Source organism: Nicrophorus vespilloides, unplaced genomic scaffold (assembly GCF_001412225.1).
Source record: "Nicrophorus vespilloides isolate i.1.1-1 unplaced genomic scaffold, Nicve_v1.0, whole genome shotgun sequence".
NCBI classification, from domain to species: domain Eukaryota; kingdom Metazoa; phylum Arthropoda; class Insecta; order Coleoptera; family Silphidae; genus Nicrophorus; species Nicrophorus vespilloides.
In genome coordinates, this window is record NW_017096594.1 from 911,096 (window position 1) to 929,202 (window position 18,107).

General features: G+C 30.2%; 4 protein-coding genes across 6 annotated transcripts; all 4 read left to right on the top strand.

The window, feature by feature from the left end:
- Nucleotides 1-839: 839 nt before the first annotated feature.
- On the top strand, nucleotides 840-5,755 carry LOC108557455 (transmembrane protease serine 9-like). The gene is made up of 12 exons (XM_017913961.1): nucleotides 840-961; nucleotides 1,021-1,174; nucleotides 1,231-1,363; nucleotides 1,425-1,538; nucleotides 1,708-1,854; nucleotides 2,450-2,590; nucleotides 4,034-4,112; nucleotides 4,165-4,312; nucleotides 4,770-4,908; nucleotides 4,960-5,073; nucleotides 5,126-5,275; nucleotides 5,327-5,755. Exons 1-12 carry the CDS (start codon nucleotides 850-852, stop codon nucleotides 5,684-5,686), a joined length of 1,791 nt encoding a protein of 596 aa, XP_017769450.1. The 5' UTR covers nucleotides 840-849; the 3' UTR covers nucleotides 5,687-5,755.
- A 1,195-nt stretch (nucleotides 5,756-6,950) lies between these two features.
- On the top strand, nucleotides 6,951-11,981 carry LOC108557477 (trypsin epsilon-like). Of its 3 annotated transcripts, none has more exons than XM_017913997.1 (5): nucleotides 6,951-7,049; nucleotides 7,605-7,755; nucleotides 7,815-8,064; nucleotides 8,214-8,354; nucleotides 8,411-8,759. In XM_017913997.1, the coding sequence occupies exons 1-5, from the start codon at nucleotides 7,013-7,015 to the stop codon at nucleotides 8,537-8,539; spliced, it is 708 nt and encodes a 235-aa protein (XP_017769486.1). In that variant the 5' UTR covers nucleotides 6,951-7,012; the 3' UTR covers nucleotides 8,540-8,759. The 3 variants fall into 3 exon arrangements, with proteins under 3 accessions (XP_017769486.1, XP_017769488.1, XP_017769487.1); XM_017913999.1 differs by lacking the exons at nucleotides 7,605-7,755; nucleotides 7,815-8,064; nucleotides 8,214-8,354; nucleotides 8,411-8,759 and adding exons at nucleotides 10,646-10,796; nucleotides 10,856-11,105; nucleotides 11,287-11,427; nucleotides 11,484-11,981 and having other exon boundaries at nucleotides 6,998-7,049; XM_017913998.1 differs by lacking the exons at nucleotides 6,951-7,049; nucleotides 7,605-7,755; nucleotides 7,815-8,064; nucleotides 8,214-8,354; nucleotides 8,411-8,759 and adding exons at nucleotides 9,893-10,015; nucleotides 10,646-10,796; nucleotides 10,856-11,105; nucleotides 11,287-11,427; nucleotides 11,484-11,981.
- Nucleotides 11,982-14,605: 2,624 nt separating this feature from the next.
- LOC108557476 (trypsin-2-like) lies at nucleotides 14,606-16,331 on the top strand. The gene is made up of 4 exons (XM_017913996.1): nucleotides 14,606-14,653; nucleotides 15,529-15,682; nucleotides 15,739-16,117; nucleotides 16,172-16,331. The coding sequence occupies exons 1-4, from the start codon at nucleotides 14,614-14,616 to the stop codon at nucleotides 16,316-16,318; spliced, it is 720 nt and encodes a 239-aa protein (XP_017769485.1). The 5' UTR covers nucleotides 14,606-14,613; the 3' UTR covers nucleotides 16,319-16,331.
- A 219-nt stretch (nucleotides 16,332-16,550) lies between these two features.
- On the top strand, nucleotides 16,551-17,715 carry LOC108557474 (trypsin-4-like). The gene is made up of 4 exons (XM_017913994.1): nucleotides 16,551-16,700; nucleotides 16,757-16,910; nucleotides 16,962-17,361; nucleotides 17,467-17,715. Exons 1-4 carry the CDS (start codon nucleotides 16,649-16,651, stop codon nucleotides 17,611-17,613), a joined length of 753 nt encoding a protein of 250 aa, XP_017769483.1. The 5' UTR covers nucleotides 16,551-16,648; the 3' UTR covers nucleotides 17,614-17,715.
- The last annotated feature ends 392 nt before the right edge of the window (nucleotides 17,716-18,107 follow it).

An 18,107-nucleotide genomic window follows, 5' to 3' on the forward strand; every position in this document is an offset into this window, starting at 1 on the left:
AGCCCTATTTCACTTCCTGGCATATAGCAAAATATAAATAAAGGACTTAATTCCAGAATGTTAGGTTTTGATGAATTACTGTAATTTAGATGAATGCTAACATTACATTTATAATAATGGTTATTTGGAATACTTAGTTCAATACCAATATGAAAGTAAATTTAGGAAATATTTTATCACACATCTCACGGATTAAAATATAAATTTACGTTGATAAATTATATCTATTATATAATACAAAATGTTTACAAATTAGCATTATATTTAATTCATTAATATATAAATTTAAAATATTGATAATCAATTAGAAAATGTATGATTCTATTATATTAAAATCTAAACCTGTACTTTCTTGTCTTATACAAATTTGTGTTTATTTGTCGATTTTTAACTAGGAAAGTTATTTGTATTTGTACAAAAAGTATTTTTTATGATTTTCTTTTTACATAGTTAAGTCATATTTTATATAATTATGTGAGGTATTGCGCAACATTTTTGTACTTGTAATGCGATCCAATTGCGTAGAGTATTTTACCAGTTCTTTGTTTTGGTACGTGGTGACACTGTTCTTACGAGACCCATTAAATTTTTAAAGAGATCAAATTTTGTAAAAGAAACTATAATTATTAACAATAAAATATAAATAATTTTATGTTTAAGATTTGTATTTAAAACACTTCAAAATAAAGTGAATTGCAGATATATAAATAGATTTTTGCTGATTATAAATTTAATTGTTATTTTTGATTGGTACTGATCCAGTTATAATGTTATCTCAGTATCTTATCATTATTTTTGTCTCATTAAATATCCTCGTTGAACAGTGTTGGTTCGTTTTATTTAGAATCGATGGTGAATTCAATAGACATGTCCGTCAATTACTTTATACTTGCCTGTCTCTTGACGGTCGCAACCGCCGGTGAGTTTTATAGACAGGATACCCGAATTTACGATAATGCAGGTCGCGAGTAAAGCTTGTCTGGAAATTTTATTATGATAATTTTATTTGACCCGGATTAGGAAGGATTCCGAGTGGAAGGATCGTCGGCGGTGAGCAGACCACCATCCAGGAATTCCCTTATCAAGTTTCAGTAGAGTACTTCCATTCGCATATGTGCGGAGGTGCAATCCTCGATGAGAACACTGTGATCACCGCTGCCCATTGCACTGATGGGTAAGGACAAGTCTTTCTCCATTTCATCCTTTTACCAAGATCATTGGATTTTTCAGGTATGGTTCATTAACTGTGAGAGCCGGAACCACGACCAGCAACGTCGGTGGTGTAAAGATCGATGTCGCCGAAGTTAGACAGCATGAAGAGTACAATCCCATGTCTGTTAATAATGACGTTTCCATTCTGAAAGTAATATTTTCAACAATATTGCGCGCTTCCTGCAGAAAATAGTATAAAACGTTGGTTTCAGTTGGCAAAGCCTTTACAGTTTAAAGAGAGCATCTCGCCGATTAATCTACCGAAATCCACTGAAGACCTTCCTTCGGGCACTAAAGTCGTCGTCACTGGGTGGGGAGTTACTTTCGTAAGTTCTCACCTCACTTTTATCAAAGCTTTATATTTACGACTGAAACGTTTCCCACATTAAATTTACGGAAACAAAGGATCGAGTCTTTATCCATGAATACTTATAACTAACTACTTACAAATAGAGAAATTGCGGAGAAGAGAATCGAGATTGTCTTTGTTTTTAGGAAGGAGGATCCGTAGCTGAAAAATTCTTGAGGAAAGTGGAATTGTACTCTCTCAGCAATGATGAATGTAGGGCTATAAACGGTGGGATGATCACACCTGAGATGATTTGCGCTGGAATCGAAGAAGGAGGCAAAGATGCTTGCCAGGTAAGAAATTGTTATGTTATTTTTTTGTAAAATAAAGTATATATTTCTCAGTACTTATTTATAGTTAATAATTATTTAAAATACTTTTTTATTTTATTCAGTAATAGTAGCAAACAAAATTAATATATTACAAATCACAGAAGTTTGAAATTAAAGAAAAACATTCATTTTTCAACAAAATCTTTTAATAATGTTTCCAAAATTAAAAAACTATATAGAAACTTTATAGTATAAGTATTAAATGTGTATAGTAAAAAATAAGTGTTTCAAATACTGTCTTTAAAGCTTAAATTATGTCTTATTTTTACTTACAAGTTTCATAATGAAAAATGTATTTCTCAAAAGTGGTAAAAGGGAATTAATTAATATTCTTTAAATACATTTAAATAAAAATGTACATGTTATGGTGCCAATATTAATACTAAACAATATTAATAGATTTTTTTAATGGTGCTATCACACTACGTCTGATAAACCATTATAATGTGAACAAATACACTAGCTTATTAAAATACACGTGCTACTTATACTAATAGAGGTAGTGTGGTTGTACCTTTATTGTTATACTGCTAATGGATTTTATTATATATTGCAGGGTGATTCTGGCGGACCAATGGCCGCTGATGGTACCTTATATGGTATTGTTTCTTGGGGCCTTGGATGTGCAAGACCTCGTTATCCAGGAGTTTATGCTAATGTTGCAAAGTTGCTTCCTTGGATTGAGGCCAACAGACATTAACATCATCTATTGGAAATTCGGTACAATTAATGTTAAAAACAAATTAATTAAAAAAAATGTTTATTAATAAAAAAAAAACTTGATATTTATTTTAAAAGGACTCTTATAATTGACTATTCTAATAATTATTTTTTTATTCCTTTAGTTTAGTTTGAAAATATCAAAACAAAATTTAAATTAAACGAAATAAAAATTCTAAAAAAGTAATTTTTTCATACATAAATAATGTTTTATTGTCCTTTGACTATATAGTCAAATCTTTTTTTTGTGTTATATTTTTGTGAAACTGGTCTAATCAATGAACTAAATTATTTGATTAGTCCGGGATATTGAGTAAACCGATTACACAAGTTAACATCATATGCATATGACTCACCTTGCCTAACTATGAAAACATTGTTTTGATAGTCCGCGAATAAAATACAACAATAATAGTTTTATTGAATTATTAGTAATAAAATATTATATTTTTTAATTATTTATAAAAAAAACTGATTTAATTATTTGAATGTTAATTAAAGTAAAATTGTTTTAAATACTAAAAAATATATTTCGTAAATCCCAAAATAATAAATTTGACTTGACTATGTTTTCATATCCAAAAAATTTAATAGAGTGCATAAATGTGTTTTTCAAACATTTATTGAATTATTAAAAAAAATAATGCAACAAAAGTACAAATCTTCGTGAGACAAAAGAAAGGTTGAAAAACACTGGTTTACATAGTTATGAAGTGTTTTAGAATAATAAATAGTTAATTAAGCTATGAAAATTAAAAAAAAAACAGTTTTCTTTTAATTGTATCTTATACCTCGCATAGTGCGGGTATAAGATACCCGCCATTATCACGCACTATTTTAAACCAGAATAATCGTTGATGCTTAAAAATAAAGAAACTAAATAAAATGTATACTAATTTTATAGTTTATTTACAAAATTTCAAACTGAAAATATGCGAGGTGTTGCTGTATTCGTTGTATCTCTTGCACTGTCAAATATTTTTAGTTTAATGATTAAGGTTGCACCTTTGTTCGTGCCTATTCAGATGCGTGCGTTAGATATAAGCAAAAATGACTAACGCACTTAAAATGTAATATCAATTTGACGTGGTTTTTCAATTTGTTTCGTATATTGGCATTTTTTTACTGTTATCTCATCTGACTGTATCAGTACATATAGTTCTATAGATCACTAAAGTCTATAAAGCATTTCCAATAATTATCCGAGCAATTTTAATAAATAAAGTAATTATTAGTTACTGCATGTTTACGTTCCCAAAATTCTGGTGAATTTGTTATTCCCATTGGAAAAACAAAACGTAAATTTATTGTGCCGTAGACTTTGACGTGTATTGGCAAACAATTAGATCAAATAGAGACAATGCGATTCCGAATTCAAATTAGATAAAATCCACTATCACCGACAATAATAAGCTGAATTAATGAAATGAACCGCGTTTCACTCCGCTCCGCTGCGCAACAAATGGCCGTAATACAATTGTCGATTCTAATGATTTTTGGTAACGCTATTAATTCTTATTGGGTTATATAATAACGGTGGTCGGGTTTCAGCGCCTCTCACAGAGACAGTGATCAAGGGAAAAGTCGCAGTGATTGACGAAAATCCTTACCAGGTTTCAGTGTTTTGGCATTCGAAGATCATCGGCTCAGGGATCATAGTGGGTAACATCTCAATCATCAGTGTATCAAGTTTATTCGTGTAAGTATTTGCAAAAAAATAATGTTGCCTTGGTTTTGCAAAGCTAATCAGGCATTATTCACATATCTCATTATCTTTGCCGATAATATTAATGATATTATTGCTACGGTATCAATACAATTGCATTATTTAGTAAGTTTCCGAAATGCATCGATTAGTGCTCATTCTGATCGCGTGTTCTATTGGTAATAAATATTTAAATTACGTCAAGACAATTAACCTGTCGGGATTGTGATTTGTAGTTGATGGGGACATTCACATTGAGCCTAAAGTCGTCGGCGGTGTTAGAATTGAGATAATTAACGCTACATACCAGGTGGCGCTGCTGCATTTGGGAAATGTCTTCTGCGGCGGGACAATTGTGTCCCAGAAAACAATCATTACAGCCACGCATTGCATCTTGTAAAACTACGATTTTCTGAAATATTCATTGAAGCTATATTCTTCTATATTTTAGGGAACGTAAGAATGATCTTCGCATCAGAGCCGGATCCTCCATTTACTCGGAGGGAGGTCAATTGGTTGAAGTGGAAACTGTCATCCCTCACGAACGGTACAACGCTTTTACGCAAGATTACGACATAGCCATTCTGAAGGCAAGTGCACGCAAACCGGGCTGAACTTATTACTTATTTAGCAGTTTTCAGCTGAAATATCCGTTGAAGTACAATGAAAGGATAAACCCGGTAAAACTACCAGAAGATGACTTCTATCCAGCTCCAGGTACAAACGTGTTCGTTTCTGGTTGGGGAGTCACCGATGTAGGCTTATCATATAATATACTTAATATATATAACTTTAATGGTTTTACAGGAAAATTCTGAAACTCCGGAAAAAGTCTTGAGAGGTGCAGAAGTGATGATCATTAACCATGATATTTGTAAGAATAAGTATAAACATAGGAATGAGATTACGGACAGGATGATCTGTGCCTCATCACCGGCTAGAGCGGACGCCTGTCAGGTAATTAACGTTAATTATAATTCATCATTTAGTTAAGGGTGGAATGTTTAGGGTGACTCCGGTGGACCCTTGGTGTACGGTAAAACGTTGGTCGGAGTAGTCTCGTTTGGTATTGGATGCGCCGATCCTAATTTCCCTGGAATTTACGCAAATGTCAAGGAACTGTTGCCTTGGATTAAACAACATATGCACGGAAGTCTGAAAGTCCTGGATCCTGTTAGAAACAACGAGAGACATATAATGTTGAATCCTTGGGTTTACATTCCAGTGGCTTCAACTTGCTTATTGTTAATTATCATTATTATCATAATAGTATGTTACTGTAAGAGAAGTAGGAAAGAAACTATAGCAATTTCGAAGGAAGAATATCCGCTTAATGATCTACCAGCCAAATACAAATCTTCATTATAATAAATTTATTTATTCATAACAAATCATTATTATTTTTATTATTTATTCAACATTTCAATCTCAGATTTATGGAGATTATAAACTTTCATTATTACTTGATAAGATAATCGTTTTATTTAACGATTGTTATATACTAATTAGTCATTCTAGACAATCTTTTAGTTACTAAATGATGGAAAACTGTTCAATAACCTTTTAGAAAGATAATATTGTATATTTTATTTAAAAAACAAATATATGTCTTACAGTATTATTCATATACTTCATGGCAAAAATTAACTAAATTTCAAAATGACTAATATTCATTTTTTTTCATTAATAATTCTTATGAACAGTGTAAAAAATATATTATAACATAATATTTATTTATTTTCTCAAATCGTATTATTTAAAAATCATGTAAAATGACATGTATGTTATTTAAGGAACAAAATATATATCCATACAGTTGTTTTGAAAGAAAAAAAATCTAAACTAAAAAATATTCAATTTTATTCATTGTTATTTCTCCTCAAAATTGTATTAAATCATTATTTATGTATTTGCCCAGATCGTGTTATTTATAAATCGTGTAAAAAGATAATTATGTTAATTTTATATAAGGAACTAAATATAAGTAGATTAGAAAAAAAATAACGAAAAAAAGTTTTCAAAAGTTTCAAATTTGTTTAAAATACACATTTGTACTTGGAAGTAATTTTGTCCTTGTTTTATATAATTTTTTTTGTCATGCATTTAAATGCTCTATAAATAAAACAATATTTAAAGTATTGATAAATAAATTATAATTAAATATGAATATTATGGAGTTAAGACAATAAAAAAATATATAAAAGTAAAATTAAACAACCCAACATATTATTGCAATTTATTTACCATAAAGAATATAATATATTTAAGAGCTCTAAAAATATTATTATTTACATACATACATTATCAGTATTTAATCGCTACGTTTCGTATCAAATATTCACTTCGTTCATTAAAAAATATGAAATCGCTAAAAATTATTATACGAATCGCGTAGTGTTAATTCGAAGAATCACAAGAAATGTAAATTTTCCTAACAACAATTTCCATGAACTGTTTTCAATCGCAATTTTCAACAACATCAACAAAATATGATGTGCAATCAAGTGTCGTGCAATTAAACGTTCCTTAATTTGTCTGATAACACTGGCAAAACAAAAACAAGGAGAGAGAATGTAATATATTGGATTCCAATTAAAGCATATCTTCGACGTTATTTGGTCCCGTCTATCGCCCGAACATGCGTTATATAAGCAGTAAAGCAAAAACAAATTGCTTGATAAACATACAAGAAACATGAGAGTTCTAATCATTGCTGTTCTTGCTCTAATTGGTATGTAAATATTAATAAATATATACTTTTAATTAACATATATTTTTAACATTTAATCCTATTGACCTTTTTACAAACTTGTCTTTTATGGATAAATGTTTAATATATACCGGTTTTCCAACCGAAAAGATTTCAATCAATTTTTATACACCATTTTGTTGATATATTTATAAAATTTGAATACCGGTTATAGATGATAAAAAATATAACTAAGATAACATCTAAAACCATTTTAAACCGGCTTTATAGAAATAATAAATTTTAAAATCGTTTATGTATAAAATTCATAAACCGGTTTAAAAAAAAAATATGTCAAAATCGGTTTTAGGTATATAGATAGAATATTGATTTTAGATACAAAAATATATAGAAAAAATAATTATGTATGATTATGAATATTGTGACTTAATATCACCGAATTTGAAATAAAGAAATTTGTGTGTGTTTGTTGAGACGGTTTTGATATACTTATACTTTTATAAATATTTTCTTATTAATAATTATAATTTATTATATTGTATTAAATAAATTCTTATAATTACTTATTTTTTACAGGCTATGTTGAGTGTAGAGAGAATAAACATCCTTACTTAGTATCGATTGAACAAATGGCAGTCATTGATACAGAGCTCATACCTCTACATATTTGCAGCGGAGCAATTATTTCTGAAAAGTTGGTCTTGACATTGGCTAGCTGTACGGAAAGGTAACTTATTTTACTAAATGTTTGTACACATCAGCAGTAATATTATTATTTATTTTTAGATTTAATGTTGTTGATATGAGAGTCAGGGCAGGAACTGTTTCTTTTGAAAGAGATGGAATCGTCAAGTCCATCGATATGATAGTACCTCATGAAAAGTATACATCCTCCAGGATGGATTATGATATAGCCATCGTACACATCAGGGAACCATTCACTTTTAATAAGGACGTCAAAGCCCTGAAGTTACCAACCGGAACTGATGCTCCAAGTGTTGGAAGCCATGCCACCTTAACTGGATGGGGTGTTATCGTAAGTAACTTTTGATGAACGTCTTTAATACTAATTATCATTCTTTATTTATTTTTTAAATTATTTTATTTAAAAAATATGATAGAAATAAATTTATTTTTAATGATCATTTAGCTATAAATTATTTTTTTTAAATGTTGATATTTTAGGATGCATCTATGTTATTGGAGTCGGTGGATTTGGAAATGCATGTTCCAATCCAATGCCAGAATATGTATGCTCCATCTATGATTTACATCACTGATAGGATGTTCTGCGCCGGAAATACTGTAAGAAAAACCGGTTGTAAGGTAAGAGCTAAATACTATAAACACTTGCGAATTGGATAAAGATACTTTCTTTTCAGACTGACCCAGGCAGTCCTCTGGTATCCTCAAACACACTTCTCGGTCTATCGGTATTAGATGTGAAATGCGATAGATATCCAGGAATCTTCACTAACGTGGCCAGCCTGAAGAAATGGATCAACTTATAAAATGTGATCATCGGCTAAGCTAATTCGAAGTCATAACTGGAACGGCTATTTATTTAGTCTAATGCCCAGATTTAGAGGATTATAGAATGACTATGTAGTGTCCTGATACTGTTGTTATTTAAATAATGTCGGCCTGGAGTGAATTAAGAATACCCACTTAATGATCTATAGGGCAAACATGAAAATCTTCATTACAATAAATTTATTTATTCATAACAAATCATTATTATTTTTATTATTTATACAACATTTAAATCTCAGATTTATAAAGATTAAAAACTTATTTATACATGATAACATAATCGTTTTATTTAAGCATTGTTATATACTAATTACTCATTCTAGACTATCTTGTACTTACTAAATGATGCAAAACTGTTCAATAACCCTTTAGAAAGATAATATTGTGTAATTTATTTAAGAAACAAATATATGTCATACAGTAGACCTGATTGAAAAAAATATCTAAATTTCAAAATTTCTAAATGAATAATATTTAATTTTTTTCCATTGATAATTCGTATCCACAGTGTAAAAAATGTATTATAACAAAATATTTATTTATTTTCTCAAATCGTATTATTTAAAAATCATGTAAAATAACATGTATGTTATTACAGTTGTTTTGAAAGAAAAAAAATCTAAACTAAATAATATTCATTGTTATTTTACGTCAAAATTGTATTAAATCATTATTTACGTATTTGCTCAAATCGTGTTATTTATAAATCGTGTAAAAAGATAATCATGTTAATTTTATATTAGGAACTATTTGTCAATTTGTATAAAATACATTTTTTTGTCATGCATTTGAATGCTCTATAAATAAAACAATTTGTTGATATTTAAATTATTAATAAATAAATTATAATTAAATATGAATATTATGGAGTTAAGAAATTTACAAAAATAAAAAAATATATAAAAGTAAAATTAAACGACCCAACACATTATTGCAATTTATTTAACATAAAAAGTATAAGATTTTCAAGTGCTTTAAAAATACTATTATTTACTATGATAAGATACATTATCAGCATTTAATCGATACGTTTCGTATCAAATATTCACGTCGTTCTTTTCAAAAATATGAAATCGCTATAAATTATTATACAAATCGCGTAATGTTACTTCGAAGAATCACAAGAAATGTAAATTTTCCTAACAACAATTTCCATGAACTGTTTTCAATCGAAATTTTCAACAACATCAACAAAATACAATCATGTGACGTGTAATCAAGTGTCGTGCAATTAAACGTTCCTTAATTTGTCCGATAACACTGGCAAAACAAAAACAAACAGTGAGAATGTAATATATCCCTTGTTGGATTCCAATTAAAGCATATCTTCGACGTGATTTGGTCCCGTCTATCGCCCGAACATGCGTTATATAAGCAGCAAAGCAAAAACAAATTGCTTCATAAACAAACCAGAAACATGAGGGTCCTAATCATTGCTGTTCTTGCTCTAATTGGTATGTAAATATATGTAAATATTAATAATAATAATCTTTATTAGCCACAATTGTAAAAAAATGTAAATAATATACTTTTAATTAACATATACTTTAACATTCAATGAATTTGACCTTTTACAAACTTGTCTTTTTTTGATAAATGTTCAATATATACCGGTTTTCCAACCTAAAACCTATAAACTGTTTTGTTGATATATTTATAAAATTTGAATACCGGTTATAGATGCTAAAATATATAAATATATATATAAAATATATAAATAATAAATTTTAAAAGCGTTTATGTATAAAATTCGTAAACCGGTTTTAAAAAGAAAATATGTCAAAACCGGTTATAGATATGTATTCAACTAGGTAAAACGGATTTACAGTTTTTACAAACAAGTTTTTTGGAATAAATTTGTAAAATTAGAATATAGGTTTTAGATACAAAAATATATGGATAAACAAAATTATGTATGATTATAAATACTGAGACTTAATATCACCGAATTTGAAATATAGAAATTTGAAATCTTTTAATTAAGACGGTTTTGATATATTTGTACTTTTATAAATAATTTCTTAGTAATGACTATAATTTATTATATTTCATTAAATAAATTCTTATAATTACTTTTTTTACAGGCTATGTTGAGTGTAGTGGCGATAAACATCCTTACTTAGTATCGATTGAATACAAATCATTGGTTGAGAAAGAGGTGGTATCTCAACACATCTGCAGCGGAGCAATTATTTCTGAAAAGTTGATCTTGACATTGGCTAGCTGTATGAAAGGGTAACTTATTTTTCTAAATGTTTGTATACATCAACAGTAATATTATTATTTATTTTTAGATATCATATTGATGATTTGAGAGTCAGGGCAGCATCTCCTTCTATTAGAAGAGGTGGAATCGTCAAGTCCGTCGAAAAGATAGTCCCCCATGAAAGGTATACAACCTCCAGGAAGGATTACGACATAGCCGTCGTACACATCAAGGTACCATTCACTTTTGATGAGGACATCAAAGCCCTGAAGTTACCAACCGGAACTGTTGCTCCAAGTGTTGGAAGCCATGCCACCTTAACTGGATGGGGTGTTACTGTAAGTAACTTTTGATGAACGTGTTTAATAGTAATTATCATTCTTTATTTATATTTTAAATGATTTTATTTAAGAAGTGTGATAGAAGCAAAATGTTTTTTAATGATCGTTTAGCTATTAACAAGTCCATAAGAAGTATTTAGAACAATAAAATTTCAATTTTTAAATGTTGATATTTTAGGATGGATCTGATTTATTGGAATCTGTGGATTTGGAAATGACTGTTCCAATTCAATGCAAGAATTTGTATGCTCCATCTATCATTTACATCACTGACAGGATGTTCTGCGCCGGAAATACTGTAGGAAGAACCGGTTGTAAGGTAAGAGCTAAATACTATAAACACTTGCAAATTGGATAAAGACACTTTCTTTTCAGACTGACCCAGGCAGTCCTCTGGTATCCTCAAACACACTTCTCGGTCTATCGGTATTCGATATGAAATGTGGTAGATATCCAGGAATCTACACGAACGTGGCCAACCTGAAGAAATGGATCAGCTTATAAAATGTGTTCATCGGGCTGAGATAATTCGCATCCATAACTAGAACGGTCATTAATTTAGTCTAATGCCCAGATTTAGAGGATTATAGAGTGACTATGTATAGTCTTGATACTGTTGTTATTTAAATAATGTCGGCCTGGAGTGGAGGATACACCAAACCAAAGCATCTTTTGTTCCATGTCGCATAAATTAAAAGCACAGAATACGCTTCATCTAGTTAGCAACCCCCAGTTTCCGCTGATAAAAATCTCATTTGTTCCGGGCACCAAAAATGTCACAAAGCACAATGTAAATTGCGTTTGAAACGAAAATGCAAAACTCGTCTGCTTTATGTATGCATAAATAAATTGCTTCGTTTGTACCATCTTAAATACCTCATTGATTTTCCTAGTCAGTTATGAAGTGAAAGCAATTATTGAAGGCGTTTTTAATTTTCTATTTTTTTTTGTATGGTTTGTGGGGATGTAATCGTGTGAGCATGTATGCGTCTGGGGTAGCACAATGGGTCCATTGTGTTCCGAAGCAATAAAATACGATTTAATCGTACGGAATCAATCAGTCTTGGTGGATATGTTCGGAGGGGAGCGGAGAACCCGAAATCCACCCATCGGTGCCGTTTAATTGAATCCGAGATGAATTATGGAAATCTCCTGAAATTGCCCTTCCATTGCTAACTCCTATTCCGGCGCATTCTTGGCCAAGTTCTTAGAGGGTTGGCCTGAAGTGTGAGATGAAAATTTAAATTCTAATTTTAAACCCTCCCTCATTTAATAATAAGCTCCGGCACATTACTAATTCCAGCCGAAATAGAACAAACGATCTTCGCCTTATTATTCTCTCTCAGTCTAGACTCTACACTGAATCGAAGCTCGAATTGCATCATTTGAACTGAGATTTATTACTCCATGAGATTATTAATAAGACTTCTCTATTAACTGCGTGTGACGTTATATAATAGACATTTTCAATCAAATTGCAGAAATAGGTTTCAAATTATGACCGTCCATCTTCTATGACCGCAATTTGGATATTTTACAAATTAATCTTTATTTATTATCAAGTTTCAAAAGTTGACTATAATATGGATGAAGTCCATCACTTTAAATCATTTTTCAAAATACTCTTACAAAGCCTTTCTAATATGCATCTCTTATATAATTGATATTTATTAGTAAGACTTATTTATATACAACAGACATCTTTCATGAATCAACATTTTCCATTAAACTTTGAAATCGATGACAAAAACATATATAGTTAACCACTTTATTTTTATCAATAATAGGCATTTACCCTTCAACTTCAGAAGTAGATGTCTATCTAATAAAGACAGCTATAATTTGGACATTTTATAAAATCACCCCTTATTTAACCATTAACTATTACGAACAAATAATAAATACAAGAATCTATGGGTCAGAATGACCTATTTATTAAATGCGTGCAATGAAATGTGTATATACATCCCTGATTTAGTCTCCTTATAGACATGATTGATATCAGTTTTTTGTATTTTCATTCACAGTATCAGTATCAGCATACTGAATATCAGAATTATGATTTACCTCGTTGCTCCTACAGAAATGTGCACTATATAATAATGGAATAACTGGAAGGTCAACTTCGACAATTAAATTCAAATATAATACGAATAAAAACAAATTATTACTTCATAGTAATAATACTTACAATAATTTAATCCTGATGTAAGTATGAAACTAATAAATGTATTTAATAAAATAATAATAATTTATTGGCCAAACATGAATACATAAGAAAAGATATATGAAACTTCGTTCAAAAATGATAGAACTTGTGTACTTACTATAATATACAATATACCTATCCGACAGAATGCTTATTTCATTAATTTCCGGTATTCAAAGATTCCTTTGAGTTACGACATTGCGTCTTAAACGAATTTTGTACTAAATCACAGGATAGGATAGAATCAATGCATACAATATTTTTCAAAAAAAAATGTGTAATAACAAATTTATAAAAAATTGTATATTATATATTATTAACAAATTGCAATTAATGATTATGTAACAGTTCTGATATATTTATAACTGATTTTCTTTAATATTGCTCTGTTTTAAATTACTTAAACACAAAAAAGAGGTCTCAGAATGGATGAATTATGTTTATTTTTATACAGATTACATCACTCACTATACACAAAATGTTTCAAAAGTAAACAGTAAATGGATACAATTTTATATCCATTATTATGCTTAAAAAAATAACTCATATAGTCCGGTTTGTCCAATATCTTGGACTGTTTAATACCATACTAATCGATTTTAAACCTACTAAAAGGGACTTCAATATGAAGAAGAAAAATTGATTACATTAACTTGTATTTCTGTATAATTTTAAACAATGACTCATTCAATTTAAGTATGTTTTCATGTGAAAGATTAACAAATCAAATTTACATAATCCATTCCTAGGATTTGCCCAGTAGCATCATTAAGATAATTCCAATGACTCATTTAGTTTAGACATGTATTTTTTAGAAACTTTTTTTAGCAAACTAATTAAATGTGTATACAAAATTGTAATCCAAAATTTGCATAATAGGATTATTAGATTAGACATTACTAGATCTACATTTTCTTAGACACATGACATAACAATTTATAAATAGCAACAAATAAGATAGCTCTACATAAGATAACCTAATTTCTCAATATTACACAACAAAATATACTTCAATAAATTACTATAAAAAAGCAATATACAAACAATCTAATCATTGTTTTAATAGATTTATATATAAATAGAATGTTATCAGCATTTAAAAAATAGCACGAGTTTTCGATTTGATTCATTATTTTGTTATCATTCGGATGATTGCACCAATTTGTAATATTTTTGTTTTCACTTGAAACGCAAATATTCTCTTCACGTATCTCCTTCTCGATAAGAATGGGATTAAGAAATTTTATTGAGCACAGCAATAAATTAATAATTAACTGTCATAGGTGATTTCAAAACATGAAACGACATCATATGGTATTTGTTGCAATCATTTGCTGTGAGTATTCAATATATTTTTTTATTGCTTTACTTAGCTTAAAGAACTTAAGAGATTTTAATTAATCCCACAATATTATGAGGAAAACGTTGCCACAAGCAGATGCAATTTCAATAGTCTAAATGTGAAATCTGGCACGTGGCGGTTTCAAAGTACATATTTGGCAAGTTCAAAGTAAATCGGGGAGCATATTAATACGTGTTTGAGTTTGCAAAGAAAGCTTAGTATCGAGGGGCGAACTCCGCCGCCGTCTTTGTTTGTAAACCTATTTCTTCTGTGCCTGAGCGAAGAAACAATTATACAAAGATCCAAGTACTCAAACTATTTCTGCTTGATATTAAAAGTTAAATAATTTATACTATAATGATAATATGGAAGTTTTCTGTTATAAATATTATTTATTAATGACTCAAACTAAAATTTGATATCATTTTATGATTCACTAATAAAATTATTGAATGATGTGTAATTAAAATTTGATAAGTAATAACATTTTAATGTATATATTTCATATCAAAATTGGTTTTAATTATTTATGAAAACAAAAGTAAAGTAGTTATATTTTATTTCATCTCCAATTATATGTATATTATTTCATTTGTCTTTTCTGTCTTTTGTATTATCAATCTTTTACAGATTATATCGTGACAAAGCCAAAGAAATGAAGTCGCTTTGGATTAAAGAAGTTGTTTCAATTTTTTTTCTGTGATTTATTTCATTTCTAATGTAGTTTCTTTCTAATAATAATATATATTATAAACAAGTTATTTAAATCTAAGATTTCCTATTAAAAAATGGATATAACTAGTTTATAATATACAAAACAATTTTGAGCTTAATCTTTATATTTTCTAATGATTTACATATTTTTTTAGTTGCAAATGGGGCATTGGGAATAGTGGATGGAATTGAAGTCAGAATTGAGGACGCGTCATACCAATTGTCTTTGGAGTATTACTCGAGCCATTTGTGCGGTGCAGCAATTATAGACAAAACATTCGCCATAACATCGGCCCATTGTACTGAAGGGTATATTTTTCTTTAAAGAAAACATTTTTTACAATAAATGCGAATGCAATTTTCAGAATTAATGTAAATCACTTGAAGGTGAGGGCTGGTTCAGGGTCGAGGGATTCCGGAGGCGTTTTGGTAGCCGTGAAGGCAATTTATCGCCACCCTAATTATAACGCTTTGACATTTCAAGCGGATGTCGCTGTCCTCGAATTAGGAACAGCCCTCGAATTCGGGCCAACTGTAAATAAGATCCAATTACCTCTTAAGAATGAAACACCGGCTTGGGTTGGGTTACTTACTGGCTGGGGCCTCGACGGTCTCGAAGGGAAATTAGCTAAGAATTTGAGGCAGGTCGAGATGACGGTTTTGGGTCGAGATGAGTGCATCAACGCGTATGGGAATAGCTTCTTAAAGAGCACGATGATGTGCGTTCAAGGAGAAGCGTGTCAGGTAAATGCAACCTTTAACCCTTCGACCCCTCTTCAGAAATACGCGTTGTTTTAGGGCGATTGCGGAGGACCAATGGTAAGCAACAACTTTCTAATCGGCGTTATCTCGCTGTCCTTCGGATGCGGCAACCTCGGCTATCCAACTGTCTGCACAGACATATCTGAAGTCAGGGACTTTATCGAAGACACGACCGGCCTGTAATTTATGAAATAAATTGGAGCAAATCTGCCGTATTTTTATTCCCCTTCTTGTTTATTTCTTTCTTTTTTTTTATTGTTTCTTTATCCTATCGAACGCTTCTGCCCGACGGAGCAATTTCTGTGTGATTCATTTTTATTTTGTTACCAGCATTAAATTCATTTCGCTTTTTCGGAATTCAATTTATATCAATATTTGCTCGATTTCACTTTTTTTTTATTAATTGACATTCTTATCTCGCTATCCCTGGGGAAGCAAATAAAGGGAATGTAATATTTTTTGGAACGTCGAACGAACGATAAGCTTTATTAACTTGCCATCGGAGCAAACGAAATGTGCGCGATTATTTTCACGTTGTACCTAATATTTATAGCCTCTGCATCAGGTGAATTGTGATTTTTTTCTTTTGTGTTCAGTTTTAATCTTGTATATACCCTTCAGGCGATTTGCATCTGAGCAGAATCGTCGGAGGAGCAGATGCGGATATTAAAGATTACCCTTACCAATTATCGTTGCAATTCCGAGGTGCCCACGTTTGCGGGGCTGCACTTATTAGCGAGTTCTACGCCCTTACGGCGGCCCATTGTACCGAAGGGTAATTATTATAAAGCTAAAAGTAACCTTAACAGCTTTAATACACTTTCAGAGTGAGCATTGAGGATTTGAGCGTTCGAGTTGGATCATCAACAGCAAATTCGAAAGGTGAAGTTGTGAATTTATCAACGTATTATCAAAACGAAAAGTACGATACTTGGATCGTCGATTATGACATGTCTATTCTCAAGTTCGTGAAGCCCTTGGTGTTTCGTAATACGGTAAGACCAATAGCACTACCAGATTTAGATGAAGAAGTTCCGGAGGGAAAAGAAGCCATTGGTACTGGATGGGGCATTACTGTTAAAGGCGGCTCCGTCAGCCGCGTCTTGCAAATGGTCAAAGTCTACGTCTTTAACCAAGAGGAGTGTCAAGAGGCTTACGGAGATGCTGAAATTACCGAAAGGATGTTGTGCGCTGGGAATCGAGAATTGGAAGCAGGCGTGTGTCAAGTGAGAATTCCCTGTATTTATTTACCTCTTATCGATTGTAGATATATCCAAACAATTTTGATAACAGGTTATAAACACTTGAAGTAAATTTGATTATGATTATAGGGCGATTCTGGTGGTCCATTGGTTATTGACGATAAACTAGTAGGACTCGTTTCTTGGGGTAAAAACTGTGGAGAACGCAGCCACCCTGGAGTCTACACCCGTGTTGCGAGGATGAGGGATTTTATTATGGAGAAGACCGGACTGTAAATTTTTCTTAATAAAATGATAAATTTCCATTCAGGACACGAGGGGTGTTATTTAATATTGCCCAGCATATGAAGGAGGCCAGGACTTACTTTCATAATTCAATTAAACAGTTTAACAAATATATTAATTGCTTTTAGAATAATTATGTTTTATTATTTCCTTTCTATACGTTATATACATAAATAATAAATACATTTTTAATATTTAATAATATTGTAATAATCATACAAAAAGTTTAAAAAAATAAAATAAATATATAAAATCAATATTGTAATAATTAAAAAGAAGTAAATTGAAGATTTTATGTAAATAAAATTGATTGAAATTGTTAAGAATTATATAAATTAATTTTACATGTAATTAATTCAGTAGGAATATTAAGTAAATCTGGAAAGAAAGTCCACGTTTAAGCGCTATTTTTGTCATAATTGTGGCTAATAAATATATTAAATAAATAATTGAATTTAACGAACAATTCGGTTTGCGAACACATA

Coding starts and splice junctions, on each gene's coding strand:
- LOC108557476 (XM_017913996.1), top strand. CDS start 14,614: ATGAAACGACATCATATGGTATTTGTTGCAATCATTTGCT. Junction 14,654..15,528: donor ATTTGTTGCAATCATTTGCT/GTGAGTATTCAA, acceptor ATATTTTTTTAG/TTGCAAATGGGGCATTGGGA. Junction 16,118..16,171: donor TTCAAGGAGAAGCGTGTCAG/GTAAATGCAACC, acceptor GCGTTGTTTTAG/GGCGATTGCGGAGGACCAAT.
- LOC108557455 (XM_017913961.1), top strand. CDS start 850: ATGGTGAATTCAATAGACATGTCCGTCAATTACTTTATACTTGCCTGT. Junction 4,113..4,164: donor GTCGATTCTAATGATTTTTG/GTAACGCTATTA, acceptor GTCGGGTTTCAG/CGCCTCTCACAGAGACAGTG. Junction 4,313..4,769: donor AGTGTATCAAGTTTATTCGT/GTAAGTATTTGC, acceptor TCTATATTTTAG/GGAACGTAAGAATGATCTTC.
- LOC108557477 (XM_017913997.1), top strand. CDS start 7,013: ATGAGAGTTCTAATCATTGCTGTTCTTGCTCTAATTG. Junction 7,050..7,604: donor TGCTGTTCTTGCTCTAATTG/GTATGTAAATAT, acceptor TATTTTTTACAG/GCTATGTTGAGTGTAGAGAG. Junction 8,355..8,410: donor TAAGAAAAACCGGTTGTAAG/GTAAGAGCTAAA, acceptor CTTTCTTTTCAG/ACTGACCCAGGCAGTCCTCT.
- LOC108557474 (XM_017913994.1), top strand. CDS start 16,649: ATGTGCGCGATTATTTTCACGTTGTACCTAATATTTATAGCCTCTGCA. Junction 16,701..16,756: donor ATTTATAGCCTCTGCATCAG/GTGAATTGTGAT, acceptor TATACCCTTCAG/GCGATTTGCATCTGAGCAGA. Junction 17,362..17,466: donor TGGAAGCAGGCGTGTGTCAA/GTGAGAATTCCC, acceptor TTATGATTATAG/GGCGATTCTGGTGGTCCATT.